The 15,722-nt window shown below is 45.9% G+C and overlaps 1 protein-coding gene across 4 annotated transcripts in view; it reads left to right on the forward strand.

The window, feature by feature from the left end:
- The first annotated feature begins 1,168 nt into the window (after positions 1-1,168).
- Positions 1,169-15,722, forward strand: part of CPEB1 (cytoplasmic polyadenylation element binding protein 1) — a 159,342-nt gene continuing 144,788 nt past the window's right edge. Inside the window, exons 1-2 of one of the 4 annotated variants that reach the window (XM_082256525.1) lie at positions 1,169-1,346; positions 10,478-10,678. In XM_082256525.1, the coding sequence (XP_082112651.1) occupies positions 1,271-1,346; positions 10,478-10,678 (277 nt within the window). In that variant the 5' untranslated portion in view covers positions 1,169-1,270. Of the gene's footprint in view, positions 1,347-10,186; positions 10,363-10,477; positions 10,679-15,722 lie in introns of those variants that run through there. The other 3 variants (XM_082256526.1, XM_082256527.1, XM_082256528.1) reach the window with 3 other exon arrangements.

The raw sequence follows: 15,722 nt of genomic DNA on the forward strand, positions 1-15,722 counted from the left end.
GTCTCCAGACCTAAACCCTATTGAGCATCTGTGGGGCATTCTCAAACTGAAGGTGGAGTGGCGTAAGCTCTCTAACCTTCACCAGCTAGGTGATGTCATTAAGAGGACTCCAGTGGCAATCTGTAAAGCTCTGGTAAACGCCATGCCTGCGTTAACTCGCTTCTCTCCATTTAGCCCGAACTTCCGGTATCCAGAACGAGGCTTGCAGCGCTTCTTCCGGCGGGAAATTTGAGTTTTGTTTACCGCTTAACAAGCGTAGGAGAGCTATGGAGGAGACTTTCCTGTGGAGACTCGCAGGACTTGAGGTATGGAGGGCCCTTCTTATTTAAGGAAGCCGACTACCTGGCAGCATTTTGGCGACCTGTAAGTTTCCCTTTTCTCAAGGAAAGCAGATAGGAAGGCATATTAACAGGGTTTCCCCAGAGACCGTCCATATCCTGCTCTTACAGGGGTACCTTTTGGACATCAATTGCCTTTAGGTTAGAGAAAAAAAACATTCCGTGTAGGTTGGAAACACAACTGAACTGAAGCCCAGGGTATGGATGGGACCTTTAACAGCTGCAAATTAGTTGTTTCCTGTAGGGTGGAGCCACAATTTCTCATATGTATGCCGTCCTGGAAGGGTTCATAGACCGTTACCGGTGAACTAACGGTAAGTTTTCTTCAATGTCACATGAGAATACCAGTGGGACCGTTTTTTTTTTTTTTTAGTCAATTCTTTACATTCTGCTGTCTGTGGGAATCCCTGATGACAGCAAGGATGGGAGAAACGTATAAACTGATATACACTGAATCTGGTTTTTGTGCATAAATATGGCTGATGACTGTGTGAAAGGGGCCTAAATGTGTATATAAAAGGGAAACCGGTTTGTTTTGTTGCTGGTGCCTGTCTAGTCTTCTAATTGCATTAATCCCACAAGGTTTGGGAAGTGTCTAAAACGAAACCAGCACTTTATATATATATATTTATATATACAAAACAGTTCATTTACAGCATGGCGTAAATCTCTTTTGCTGCTTCATTTTTACTAGGATTACAGAGTATTTCTAGAATGGGGTTAAATTGTATAGGAGCACAATACACCAGGTTAAGGGTAAGGTTCATTGACTGTAGAATTGAATTTCCCTTATGGTTTGGCATATTAAGGCATTTTTTTTTTCCTTGCAGAAAGATGATCTAGGAAGAACAAAGGATTGTTGGGGATGCCCTTCTGACACTCCAGCACTTTCTACGTGCAGCAACGCTGATATTTTCAGAAGGATAAATGCCATGTTGGACAACTCTCTAGACTTCACTGGTGTTTGTACCACTCCCAATGCCAAGGGTAAATGTGACCACCTGCAAGGTACACTTTTATGTGGGTATTACTGCTGTGCTTCCGTACATGTGGATGTAATAAACTAAGTGTGCAATGTAAAGTGACTATTGCGTGCTAAGGATCAATCCTCTGAAATTTATACTTTAGCATGTGTTGGCTGCTTGTAAGGGTTCTTGTCACTTGAGGACATTCGTTAGTTAAAAAATGCAACTAGAGATGCAGAAACTTGGCAGCACTGAAACCTTCACTAAGATTGTAGTAGAAATGGTCCTGCTGTAGCAGCAGGGTGTACCCTGGGTTTTAGTAGGTACTGAGTGGTTCCAAACTGGCCTGGAGGCTGGCTGTGGCCCTTTTTCCTGCCTTTGTTCGGCCCTTGGGGCCCTATTCAAGCTACTATACAAGACCCTACTCTGCCAACAATGGGACACAATTACTCCCCAATACAAAATGTGGGGTTTACTCCCACTAATGCCAGGGAAATTTCCACTTCTGCTGGCCATAGGCTGGCTCTCCTAAAGTCTGATGGATAGTAAGCTGGCCCCTTTCTATAACAATTTTTGAAATTCCTGTTTAAAAGCTACAGATTTGATGGTTCTAGCATCCATCCTAAATTTTAATTTTAAAGCTGAGGTCCACCCAAAAGGGGCAAGCTCTGCTAGTTCGTAACCTGCCCCTAAACCCCCCCCCCCCCCCCACTGCCACATTTGGCACTTTTTGGAAGGGAAAGGGGGAATGGATACCTGGTTTTGACAGTTGCCCGCTCTCACTTCCCAGGTAAGATTAGTGATCAATGAGTCTGGCCCCATTTCCCCCTGCTGCCTTCTGGAACACAGGTCCCAGAAGACAAAGGGATCATTCAGAAAGGGCAACTCCTGCATGCGCGGTAGGAAACCGGCCCGTTTCCCTTACAATGTGCTACCCCCGAAGCAGATTGACTAAACGGCTCGGGGTGCTGACATCGTGGGATCCCTGGACAGGTAAGTGTCCTTTTTTTTATATTGGGTAAGCAGTTTCAGTAGCTGTAGCTGCTGACTTTTTTTTTTTTTATATATACTTTTTTTTTTTTTTTCCATTTTGGTTTTGTTCCATCAAAGCTTTGCTTAAGGGCCGTGCTAATGGGAACATGTATTGAAAATTACAAGGGCTGTCATAACAGACCTCTCCTTTAAAATGTCAGCGGTCTTGTTGATCCACTAAACTTAGTCGCTGATCTTGAAGTATGCAATTCAGGAATTCACTTTGCCCATGATCTCACCTGCTGTATGTTCTCAGGGTATGAGCCACGCAGAGTTGGCTCACAGGCTTGCTTTAAAGCTGCACTCTAGGCAAACTTCTGAATGTTGAAATAACTATTTTTGACTGAAAAAAAAGTTAAAAGTAGTTCTAAAAGTCAATGTTTGGGGTGGAGCCATACCACACTTTCTACATAGATGTACACAGCTTGGCTCAGGATCAGCCTGCACGAGTGTCCCATTTCAAGTGTCTTGCTACAGGAGGACTTGGAAGGGAGGCACCAGGAGCACTGGCAGGGGACCACAGAAGATGAGAGAGCTGCTCTTTTCAAAAATATTGCAAAGAGCAGGCGTGTGTGTGATTTACACAATCCCTTTAATGCAATTACTGCATTAAAGTAACATACTCCCCACTGGGTGTCCTACCCGCCCCAAACCTTAAAATTCCTTCCATACTAACTCCAGTATTCCTCCAATACTAACTCCAGTATTCTGGCTGCAGCTCCTCACTTCTGGTCTCAAAGGAGATGCAGAGCAACGGGACTGCTGTGCTTCTGCTGCTGTCAGTCAAACTCCTGTGGAGGGGTGTAGCGTGTGGCTTATCTGTGCAGTCTATGGATGCATATGCAGATGCCACCTTTAAACCCAGCTTAAGGGGGCATGCCAGAAGAAGCGTTCAGTTCCAGTGGGGAACCACCAAAGAGGCAAGGGTCCGCTCTGCAGTATCTTTGCGCACAGCAGATAAGTATCTTTTTTATGTATAAAAGCAACCATTTGGTATCACTTAAGCTCATCTTGTGATCCAGGCATCTTTACAAGATACAGCTGTTTAGGTAATGCCCTAAATGGATAGGAAGTTATAAAATTTAAAATTGGCACAAAGCGTTGAAGCTGAAGTGGTCAGTGGTTCTGATTACTCAGTGTTTTGTTACTGCACTCGTATACCAGACTTCATACAATGTGAACAGGCCCAGAAAACTGGGTAACTCGGGTTATATTTCAAGATGGCTTGGATAACCAGGCTTAGATGACCATGATTTATCAAATATTAGTTGGGGCTCTTTCACACGTGTTTGGTTCAGATGGATCCAGACTAAACCAAACTAAATGTAAATGGATCATCTGTTTACATCTACCAAATATCCCTGTCATTTTTTAAACAGACTGCTGTCTGTTTACATCCATTCATTTTTTTTTTTTTTTTTTCTGATCACCTGCGGTTTGGTTCCTGCAACTGAAAATGGATGTATACTGATGTAAATAGAATCTGTTTTTCTTTCGTTGATTGACACAGCTCCATATCCTCTTTGATCCTTGGGTTATGCTGCCCTCTACAGGAGTAGGACTTCAGTTTTTTTTTTTTCTTTCTGCTTTGTCAGTAAGGACCTAGTTCCTTGGATCTCTTGTCCTAGCATTTTATTCTTCTTTTTTTTTTTTTTTTTTTTTTTCCTGAACTGCAATCAAGTTTGTTCCAGTGAGAACTACCAACTGCTGGACTGGACGACACACTGGATATATTAGATCCTTATGGTCTTCCCAGTCCAGCGAGTGCAACCACAGCTCCACGCTAGGTTGGCCACGACATGGCCCCACTGGATGGGGGCTGATCTGTGAATTGTCTCGCGAGGGCGCATGGCCCTGGTCACGACCTGAGTCGCAGTGTACCTCTGGCCCGCAGCACCCTCATTCTAAGATGGTGTGGTGGGTTGCCTGGAGTGATGCCCACCCGGTTCCAAGGTGTGGTGAGTAGTGGCCCCCCTCTGGTGTTTTTCTGGGGGTGGTTATGGGCCCCTCAGGTTGATGGGTCCCCCATAAGGCCTACCCAAATGCCCCCCCTTACTATTGGGTTCCCTCGGCAAAATGCCTCCAATTCATCCTTGCATATATGGTGTGTATGGTGCTCTTCACTCGGGACAGGAAGTGGCGAGAAGGCGAGGGAACTGAGCGTGTGAAGAGTGCACGCTGCATGTGCAAGGAGAGCTATCTTGATCGGATCCCTTCCCCCGGACTGTGAGGCGGCAGGCTCCGGCACCGGGAGAGCAGGGGACCAGAAGAGGCGGTGGGTGAGCAGGAGGATCAGGGGATCCTGAGGACAGGCTGACTGAGACCAAAGGTGGCGGGTAAGTGACAATACAGACTGAGGGAGAAGGATTCACCGTTGGCCTGAAAGTGTCAGATTACAGGGGTGGATGTGCAGGAGCATAAAGACACAGATTGGGTTATAGACTGTGACTAGACTGACGGTGTAGTGGGAGTACCCAAGGGTGAGAAATTGGAGGTAGGAAGCTAGAAAACGGCTACACAGGACAGTTGATTCCCAATCCCCATTAGATGGAGTGGGTACAATGCCTGACGGGTGTGGAGATGCGACTCGGTGTACATCTTGTGGCATGTATGCATTCCTCGATCAGGTGATTAAGAGGGGGAATACAGCTGCACAAAATGTAAGCACGTTGCTTCCCTGGAAGCTCAGGTCCTGAATCTAGGGAAGCAACTCGCTACACAAAGAATCTCCATACTGGAGAGCTGGGAACGTACCCGTCGGGCCAGCACAGAGGCTGGTGGAGAGAAGGGTGCAGGCATCAGAGCAGAGTGGTTGGGTGACAGGAAGGGAACGAGGCAAGGAGGCTGGTCCTGGGCTGCAGCATCCCAATAAATACGCCCGGTTGCATGTTTGGGGAAACCAGTCGGGGACCAGCATTGCTGGAGCATAGCGACGCCTCTAGCTACCAGGGGTTAAACTCCTCCATTGAGGTTAGGAAAAAGGCTAAGGTTTAGGAAAGAGAGGTTCTGGTGGTAGGGGACTCAATTATTAGAACAGAGGGTAATCTGTCAAAAAGGCCGTAAGTGCCGAACTGTCTACCGGGTGCTCGGGCTCGGCATATCATGGATCTGGTGGACAGATTACTGGGTGGGGCTGGGAAAGACCCAGCTGTCATGGTACATGTGGGTGCCATTAGTCGGAGATGAGTCCTAAACTATTTCAGCTACTTGGGAGCTAAATTGAGTAAGACCTTCAAGGTAGTATTTTCAGAAATGCTACCTGTACACCTCGAGCCAAGCCAGAGAGGCAGCAGGAGATTAGGGAAGTAAATAAGTGGCTGAGGAGCTGGTGCAATAAGGAGGGTTCCTGGAGAAACGGGCTAACTTCTCAGTTGGCTACCGGCTCTTTAGTAAGGATGGTTTGCACCTAAATGGAGGGTACAGCCGTACTGGGAGAGATGTCCCAACAAGTTGGAGGAGCTTTTAAACTAGGTGATTGGGGGGGGGGTACAGATGTAGAATTAGCCAAAGTTCATTAAGGGTCAGCGGGCAAAAATGAGAGGCATTAGCGGTAGGTTACTCAGTTCCTAAACCCATGGTGGGTAGGGGACAAATCGCCCATTGTGGGTAGGGGAACAAATCGCAAGTGCAGCCTAGGTATAGAAATGCAGGGAAACTTAGGAAACAGTGATCATAGGTTAATCAGTTTTAGTATAAATCATAGAAGTAGGAAACACAAGGGTAATATAAGGACACTTCATTTTAAAAGGGCTAACTTCCCTAAACTGCGCTCTGTTAGACAATCTAAAATGGGATAGAACCCTAGGAACAAAGAACATGGAGGAAAATGGAGTGTTTCAAGAACATAACTAAACAAAGGGATTGGCCAGTGCATCCCAAAAGGGAATAATTTTTGAAAGAGCAAAAAATAAACCCTGGCTGGCTAAACCCCAACATAAAAATGCATATTAAAATGAAAGAAAAGGCCTTCAAAAAAATACAAGGCTGAGTGGTCATTGGCAGCATTCCAACATTACAAAGAGTGCAATAAGAAATGGCAAGGTGAAATCAAGGCGGCTAAAATGAACACAAGAGACATAGCAAGAGGTTAAAAAAAACAAATTCTTTATATAAATAGTAAGATGAGACCAGAACACATCGGCCCCTTAAAAGACGATGAAGGGAATCTGGCCACAGAAGGTGAAAGTGCTAAATTTCAATTTTCACAAAATTGGGGGCTACACTACACTAACCCAGCTTGTAATGTTAAAATAAATACACCTCAGGAAGCACCCCCAAGGTTAACACAAGATAGACTTGGAACTAAACTTAAAACGTAACCTAAATAAATCACCGGCACTGGATGGCTGGGGTCTACAGACAAGTATGGTGCCAGCTGATTGGAAAAAAGCCAATGTGGTACCAATATTGGAAAAAAGGACCGAGATATATCCTGGGGAATTATAGGCCGGTTAGCCTAACATCAGTCGGCAAAATTTTGGAGAGGATGTTAAGGGATTATATAAAAGACTATAGTAATAGTAATCGGCATGGATTCATAAAAAATCGCCAGACCAAACCATTAACCTATTATGAAGGGAGTTGCCATCTAGTTAAAGGAAGGCCTCGAAGGCCGGTTGTATCTGGACTTTGCAAAGGAATTTGACACAGTTCCCCACAAAAGTTTACTGTACAAAGGTATGGACCATAGGGTGGGTATCTGGATAGAGCTGGCTTCAGGGGCGAGTCCAGAGGGTGGTAAATGGGGGAGTACTCGGATTGGGTGGATGTGGAAACTGGGGTCCCCCCAAGGATCTGTCCTGGGATCAATCCTTTTTAATTCATCTTGCAGTCCCTGGTGTCCAAAGTTGATATGGCACTTCGAAATAGGCCTAGCAAAAAGCATCCCCTGCCTTGACCTGCAATCCTCAGTCTCCTCCAGATTCTGATGTCGATTTGGCCGCCAGGGACGCAAGTCACCCTACTGGGTCTGCGTCCACATACCCTGAGTGCTCTGGTTGTGAGGATTCCTCTTCCACTACGGCCGAGCATGAAAAGGCGCTAGTGGATGCACTTATTGTTTTCAGTGCGGGAAACTTAAAAATTGGACACAGCTAATGCTGCATCGGTACAGTTTGGTACCCGCAGATCAGCCAAGGCGACAAAGGTATTTCCCTTTCCTGCCTTTTTCGGCAAAATTGTTGCTAGTCAGTGGGGTTCCCCAAAACACATGGTCCGGGTACCTAAGTTTCCCTAGGAGGTATCCTTTTGAAGAGTCCCTTGTAAAGAAACGTAGTTCCGCCGGTGGTGGATTCCCAGGTTTCAAGGCTAAATAAAGTCACACTGCTACCGGTTGAGGACTCCCTGTCCAAGGACCCTGTTGACCAGAGCGGAGTCTCTGGTCCGATAAGTTTACTGTGGCTCATTCAATTTTGAGGCTGGTGTTTGCCATAACCTTGGTCTCCCAGCCCCTAATGGTATGGGCAAAGCTTCTGCACCAGGATTTGTAAGGGAGTCGGCTTCCTCCTGAGCTGGCAGACCAGTTAGTACAGCAGTATATCTGATTCCTTTCTGGGGGTGTCTGTGATGGTGGTGACTCTTCGCCACATGATTTGGCTGAAATGCTGGTCTGTGGACCAGGCGTCCAAAAAGGTGCTGACCGATCTCCCCTTTGTAGGAGACCGACTGCTCGGAACTTCCACAGGTTACCAAGGGCAAAACCTTTTTGCAGCCCACAGGATTGCAGGACAAGGGCTCAAAATATTCCTGAGTTCGAGGGAGGTTCCAAGAGACCCTGGTCTTGTAAGCGGAAAACGGGTTCCACTGGTCCCACAGTCCACGTCTGCCTGAAGGGGTGACCTCGCCCTTATCTGGGGTGGGGGGAGGTTTGCTTCTTTCCAGAGCCGTGGACCTCCTTGATTCAAGGCAAATGGGTCCAAGAGTTGATTTGGTCAGGTTACAAGATCAAGTTTGGGTCCTTCCCTTCCAACTTGCATCAGTCCCCAGATCATCTGCAAGGCCTTCTTGGGGCGGTACAGGATCTGCACATAAGGAGTAATTGTACCTGTTCCAGAGTCGGAATGTTTTTTCAGGGGTTTTATTCAAACCCATTTACTGTTCCCAGGAAGGAAGGCAAGGTCTATCCAATCCTGGAGCTCAAGGCCTTGAACCACTTTGTTGTGGGTTCAGAAATTTCAGATGGGAGTCCATTCGCATGGTAGTGGCATCCCTTCATCAAGGGGTTTTTCTGGTCTCTATTGATATCAAGGACGCTTGCCTTTATATCCCAATATGTCGAGCATCAGTGTTTTCTTCGCTTAGCCGTGGGTGAGGCACAATATCAATTTGTGGCGTTACCCTTTGGTCTTGCGTCATGATGCCTCTAGATGAAATGGCATGATACACAATTGTAAACCTAACCGATTACACTGTATCATGTCATCATGTCATTCTATTTAATCTCCCGCTGGTCTGCCCCCCCCCCCCCCCCCCCCACTGCAACGCGGCACTCACAGAGAAGGGAACCAGAAGGTGCCAGCATCGGCCGAACACACAGCGAGAGGGCGTCGGGGGATCGCAGGGAAGGGGAGTATCATTCTGGGATAACGTTGATGGTGGATGGATTTGCATCTGCAGGTGCTGCTTTTGGCTGCAAGATTTTGCAGGCTGCTGTTGAAGAGGCTTGAGTGTAATTTTTTTAATTTTTTTTTTTTTCAGGTCAGCTCCAGATGTTCCTGGCTGAGCTTGGGTTACCTGGTTGGCTACTTTTAGCCTTTTTGGGAAGTATGTTGCTTTTTTTTTTTTTTTTCCCCCACCCCTCATGTTGACACTGCCTTTGTACATCCCAAGGGTCAAAACCTATGGAGAGCTGTCTTATCAATGAAGGAAAGGGAACTTGATTTTTGTCTTCCTATAAAATCATTGACTCACACAGCAACCTCCGCTCTGGAGTTGGGTTATGTATTCTTCTGACACTGCTTGTTACAAAACTGAAGTCCTATAGCAAGAAGTGGGACTATACCCCCCCCCCCTAGGACTGCCCTATGAGTTTAGTCCATTCTTTTCCACCTAGTGTCCTACTCCTGTAGGGGGCAGCATAACTCAAGGATAAAAGATCTGGAGCTGTCAGTCAACGAACATCAGAAAAGGATTTTACGGTAAGACACAACCAGGTTTTTTTTTTCCCTCTTGGCCCGACTGACAATAGACAAAAGGACCCTAGCAGATCTGCTTTAAGAGCGCATTTGCTTTATCTCTGGTGTTTCATTGCCAAGGCAATTACTTTGACCTCAGGCTAACTGTTGTTCCTGACTTCTCCAGTCCTGTTTGAATTTTGGCCTGGAAAGTGAAGGCTATGGCTGCAGGCTATATCTCTCCAATATATTTGCAGCAGCTCTTGTCATTGACAGTGGAAGTACCTCCTTGGCAACTGCTAAATTTCCATCTGCAGTCCAGTTGTCAGATCTTGTGCTACCCATGAGCAGAGTTGAAATGAGCTCTTAAATTTTAATATAAGGGGCTGTCTAGACAAGCTGGGACTAGACCTGACATCCAGAGTTTACAGCAGAAGTGGATAGCTAAAATATTCAGGCCATGCATGGGAGCTGACAGTGGCTTCCAGTGGTTCAGTATATCTTTTTGTTTTAAAAAAAAGTATCTAAAATGGTGAACCATCTGAATTCAGATATTTATGTAAAGGCTTGCATTGCTACTCCCTGGTAAACAGTGCTACATACACCAAGTTCCTGTCTGTATTCCAAGCAAACAGATTATGCTAGCACAATGATGTAGCCCAGCATTACTGCTGCTGATTCAGGCTTGGAGTCAATCCAGAACAATGTGTGGGAGGGGTGCTGGGGAGAGGGATGAAGGCAGGGCCACTTGAAGCAAAGTGTCTGCGTTTATGTGCGCAGGAGGCTGCTTATTACTCGGATAGCTGCAAAATCTATGAAAGTTTTGCTTCTCCTATCCTCAGGATCGCATAATATGATGCCAAGACAATGATTCCTGAGCTTTCATAGCAGGCAAGGCAGAACACGAGGGTGTGGGTATTTTTATCTGGTTTCATGATAGTGGATGCTACCTGCTGCAGGTGAAGATTTCTTAGGTTTACTAGCATCATGCTGAAGAACTCTGATTTATTTTCTTCCTCTTTCTAAGCAGACTACCCAGATACAGAGGGAGCTACAGCAAGCAGGATGCTTTTCCCTACATCCCATGATCCATCCCCTCGTGGCCTTCCTGACACAAACGACTTGTGCCTTGGTCTGCAGTCTCTCAGCCTGACTGGTTGGGACAGACCGTGGAGCACTCAGGATTCTGATGTTTCAGGGCAGTCTAGCACACCATCAGCAGCCCAGTCAGGTAAGATGCTCTCTGTATAGTTGATGCTGAAGTTGGGCATTATATTCTAAAACTTGTTTTTGTTCCCTGCATTTATTGTAAAACTGAAAACCCTGTCTATATGCTATTTTTGCTTTTTTAAAGCCAGTTAACCTGTCCAAAATGTTCCTCTCCCTGATGTACAACAGTGCAGCAGATGCTGTTTGCTGCATTGTTTTAAAACACTCCAGAAATTTCTAGAGTGGTGTGAACACATGCACAAGTGCAAAGTGGCTTGCCATCCATTCCCTTGTTTCAGGGGCCTGATGGCCTAACAATCTGTAGGTTGTCAGCAAAATACTTGTATGGGGCTGACCATGTATTGTAGCTCTGCTGTGGATGCAGGTGGTTGTAAACCCCCCTAGATTAGGGAACAGGTAAGAGCAATGCCCATAATTCATTTTATTCTAGAGGTTTGTAAGCCTAGAGTTTCTACTTTAATTTTTGCTGCCAGCAGTATAATTGTGTGTGTGTATACACAATAAATTGCATTTTTAATCATTTTGGCCTATGACAATCCTGCTGTGCTTTTGAGGTTTTCATTCTAAGGACTGCACCTGCCAATGCCAGTTGGACCAAATGCTGTTGGCTTGGGCAGCTTGAACTAAGATCAGACTGGGTGGCCTGCTCCAATGTATCACAACTTAATGGTTTGTGTGATACAGTGGACTTGGTAACCATGACTTTAATGTTGCAATATTTAATTTTCTTTTCTGATAAAGCAGGGCTTGCCAAATTTGCTTGAAATCCAGGAGCCAGTTTTTTTTTTTTTTTTTTTTTGCGCATGCTGAATGGCTGGCTTCTGTCGGACCTGCTGCTGTACACACTGGCTGAATGGCAGCCAGTTTTTAATGAAAAAACTGATGTTGCCCGGCCTTCGAACCGTCTGTACTTGGCTTGATGGCATGATGGGCAGTGGCTCACTAGGGAAGGACAGGGACAGTGCAGCAAGTTGGGAGGCAATAGTAGATCAAGTGATCCACTAACTCATGTCACCTTGAGCCCCTTTCACTCGTGCACCTCTACTAAGTGGTATCCGCTTGCTCAATGGGGGTTTCTCTGCTAATCCCCACTGATCAGGTTGATGACAGGTCTTGTCTGCTCCGCTATAGAGTGAACATGGCTGGCGGCCACCACAAGAGGGTGCAAGTTCCCAGATGTAAGCGTCTCCCTACAGCAGGCCGCAAAGCCACGGCGTCTTAGTCTGCTCACCTGCGGGCAGGGGCTGCATTGGGACAACAGACATCCCAACCTGCAAAAAAATTTCTGGAAGGTGGTACTCTGTGCCCCCTCCCACCAATTTACCACAACTAGAGGATGATCAAATAAAATGCAATCCGTATACAGAGGTTTACTACTGAAATTTTAAAGGAACACTCTAACCACTTCGGTGATTTGAAGTGGTCATGGTGGTAGGAGTCAAACACTCCACATGCTGGGATATTTACAATTATGTGCCGGGGGCTAGTTGTACTCCTAGCGCATATGACTTACTGCTGTCGAAGAGTGAAGGAGTGTGGCGCTGGAGGAAGCATAAAGAGCCGATGCTTCTTGTGTTTCTCAGTCTCCTCACAGGTGGAGTGCATTTGAGATCACTCTGCCTGTGACAGGACTGAGTTGGAACTATACTGGAAGTATCTGTCCCGTTCTGAGCATGGCACTTGCGGGTGTCAGGAGCCGTAGCCTGCATGCGGGAGACTTGAGATGTCTGGGACAAGACACCTGCAGCAGTGTAGCCCAGGCCGCTAATTCTAGTCGCCAATGCGCCTGGGGTTTGTGGAGCCCTGTGATAAAGTATATTGATGCCAAAGGCATGTGGAGAGGCGTCACTACTGTTAAAAACACCTTTTGCATTGAACACAAATGGCCTTGCACATTGTTGCAATGCTTATGCGTTTTCCGTCCCTATGAGGTTAAGGAAAACAAAACACTTAGCAACATGCTTTAAATCGTGTATTTCCACCCCCCAATAAGCAAAAATATTCCTGCCATCTTGCTTGGAATAAACTGCTGTGCAGCTATGAATGTGACTCAGCATGTGTGGTTCTGTGCTTTGAACAGGCCATAGCCTGTTCAGGCAGGAAAGGGAGCTCTTGAAAGGGACCTTCCACCAAGTCGCAGAAAAGTTTACAGGATTGTGACTTGACAAGGCAGTTTAATACTGCAAAGTATCTGGTATGCCTTACCTTAAATAGCCAACACATCACAGTAAAGAGGTTTAGCCTTTTTAATTTATAGTAGGATTCTGAACTTATTCTAAATGCCTAAAGGCTCCATTCACATAGATGCGAATTGGATGCATTTTTGAACTGTAACCAATTCGCAGGACATTTGAACCGGCAGCTTTCCCTATGGAGCTGGTTTACATATATGTGGTGCAGCAGCATTGTGAATTGAAAAGTCCTGAGTGTGGTTTGAGCAGTGATATTCAGATGCAAATTCCCGGCTATTGCCTTATGTGGGCATGTGTCTGAACCACACATCCATTTTTTACACAAACTTAATCTCAAACAGCGTAAGGATCCCTCCCAGCAATATTAGTCCCTTTCGGGTGTGGTATGGACTTTAAGGGGAACTCCACACCAAACGCTTAATGGCCAAAATTTATTCCAGACCTTTAGCCACTCATGCAGCCTGGCCGACCAGGAAAGGGGGGTGGGGGGGAGAGAGAATGAGAAATGCTGGAAGCCATGTATTGGACCGTATACTGGTGGCATTTAAGAGCCCTTCTGACCAGAAGGGTGCGCACAAAAATGTGCTGTGTGGGCGTGTCGTAAGGAATTGAAGGCACCCCCCCCTCCACTCATCTGCTAATGTGCAGTGCACTTCTCTGTGGGCTGTGACCACATGCGATTTTGCACATGTTCCTCAGCCGCAGATGTAAACCTAGCCTAAAAGGGGGGGGGGGGAGAGGCTGTGATATGAAGGATCTGACTCCTAGCACAAACATTAGATTAGGACCTCTGCTGGAAGAAACTTTTACTGACTGGGCCTCTGAATTATTCAATACCCCTGGTCTGTAGCACCCTCCTAGGAAAGCACATTTGGTGGCTCTGTTCTGCTTATCAGGAGAGCCAGATCTGTTTAGCCTGTCACATGTTTCCAGGTGTGATTTATTGGGTCTAAGGTAGTCTCCCCATTGTATCCTATAAGGGAGCTTGTTGGACAGTGGAGGAAACCTAACCAATGGCGCACCAGGGTTTATGGTTGTCCCAGTGGGTGGGCATTGCTGCAATGCATCCTGGGATTGGTAATCCTAAGGGAGCATGTGACAGGGCGTCTTTTGGCGGGAGCAAAGTCCCAGGAGGAGGTGGACGGCTGCCTCTCCTCCTGCAGGTGTGAGGAAGGTGGTTCAAGCTCCTCCATGTGACTAATTCATGTATCTGTTTAAGACCGGTAAGACCGGTATGTGGAACTGTTGCATGTATAGATTCACCCTATGAATTACAGGGGAAAGTCTTTATGGAATTTGATTTGTGCTCAGGGCAGTTGTACTGGAAAAGAAGCAGACCTTCAGACCATTGCCCCAATGTTGAAAGTGCACAATTATCCAAACCTATCTTTGTATGCTGTTGCATTAACAGTATGTTTCACTGGAGTCAAGAGGGTAGGTCCAAAACCTGCAAACTTCCCAGACTCTAAATCATTCTGTCAAGCTGTGCAGTGGGCACTGGAAGTCTGGAAGGTAGCGTTGTGATGCAAGACTTCCACATAGCAAGTTCACTTGTATGCATTAGCACTTGCAGCCCTGCATATTCTGCCACTTAATGGCTAAGTGCTTGGCATGTAAAGTTAGACTAAGCCTGCCCCTACTCACTGACTTTTGGTACAGTCACACTTTTGGTACAGTCTCCTGCTAAATGTTTACTAGAGGTTGCATGACTTCATGCTTTGTCATGAAATGATAGCCGTGTTACCATTATGGCAGCAGTTGACCCTCAAGTCCACTTTAAGGGAAAGAGATGCTACCTCGAAGTGGGGCTGCTCCACACTGCAAGGTCTAAATGATTGTTTAACGTCCAGGACCTCTAAAAAGAGCATACATGATTTGCAAGTCCTGTAGCTGCTGCTCTCTACTCCCCTATGCTCCAGAAGTGAACTGCCCCTTGTGTCCAATGCAGGGCTTTAAGCTCTGCATTGCTTTGACAGTTCATCTGACCTCCAGAGCATGGGGGCGAAGTGGCTGCAGGGACAACACCTACCATGTGGAGGTTCAGGTATGTGGTCGGGTATGTGGCTTTGTGCACCTTATACGTGTATATTCAACCCTTGCAGAGCAGTTATTAGCGTGAATCTATTAATTTTATAAAACTAGTTTTCAGCCTAAATATTTGTAAATTATGTGGTCCGGGTACTGAGTTTGGAGACCCTTATTTTGAGATGCATTGAAAATGCTTTATGATATTAAAGAAACACTATAAACCGTTTTGTGGGATAAAGCTAAATTAAAGTGGAACTATAGGCTAAACTTTAATTTTGAATAAAGTAATGGAGGGTTGAAACGGCTAATCGATTATGAAAATAGTTAACTATTTTTATTGATTAGTTGCCCTCCGTACAGGAGTTATTTGTTTACATATCAGGAAATACAGTGAAGCACACATACAGTTCGGTACACCCACACGTCTGTGTGCCTCGGAACTTGTGAATGTTTGAGGAGCAATGCTTTGAGACATGTAGTCCTGGGCAAGAAGTGAGTGGTTCTAAGGGCAGTTTTTTTTTTTTTTTTTTTTTTTAACCTTGCTATAGGGGCATAAGATACTTTGCAGCTTGCTATTGGGGCACTCTGAAGGCAGGAGGCGCAAGAAGTGTTGGTGGGAGGCCCCAGAAGAGGCGAATCGGGGCTGCTCTGTGCAAAACCATTGCACAGAGCAGGCAAGTATAGCCTGTGTTTATTTATTTTTTTACCCTATTATGACAGGTGAATCAGAGATGTATAGTAACTAAGTAGAACTACTTCACTACTGTACTTAAGTACCGAAAGGCGTTATCTGTACTTTCCTGGAGTAGAATTTTTTTTTTCTCC

The sequence above is a fragment of the Pelophylax lessonae genome (genome assembly GCF_965119305.1).
Source record: "Pelophylax lessonae genome assembly, chromosome: 4".
NCBI classification, from domain to species: domain Eukaryota; kingdom Metazoa; phylum Chordata; class Amphibia; order Anura; family Ranidae; genus Pelophylax; species Pelophylax lessonae.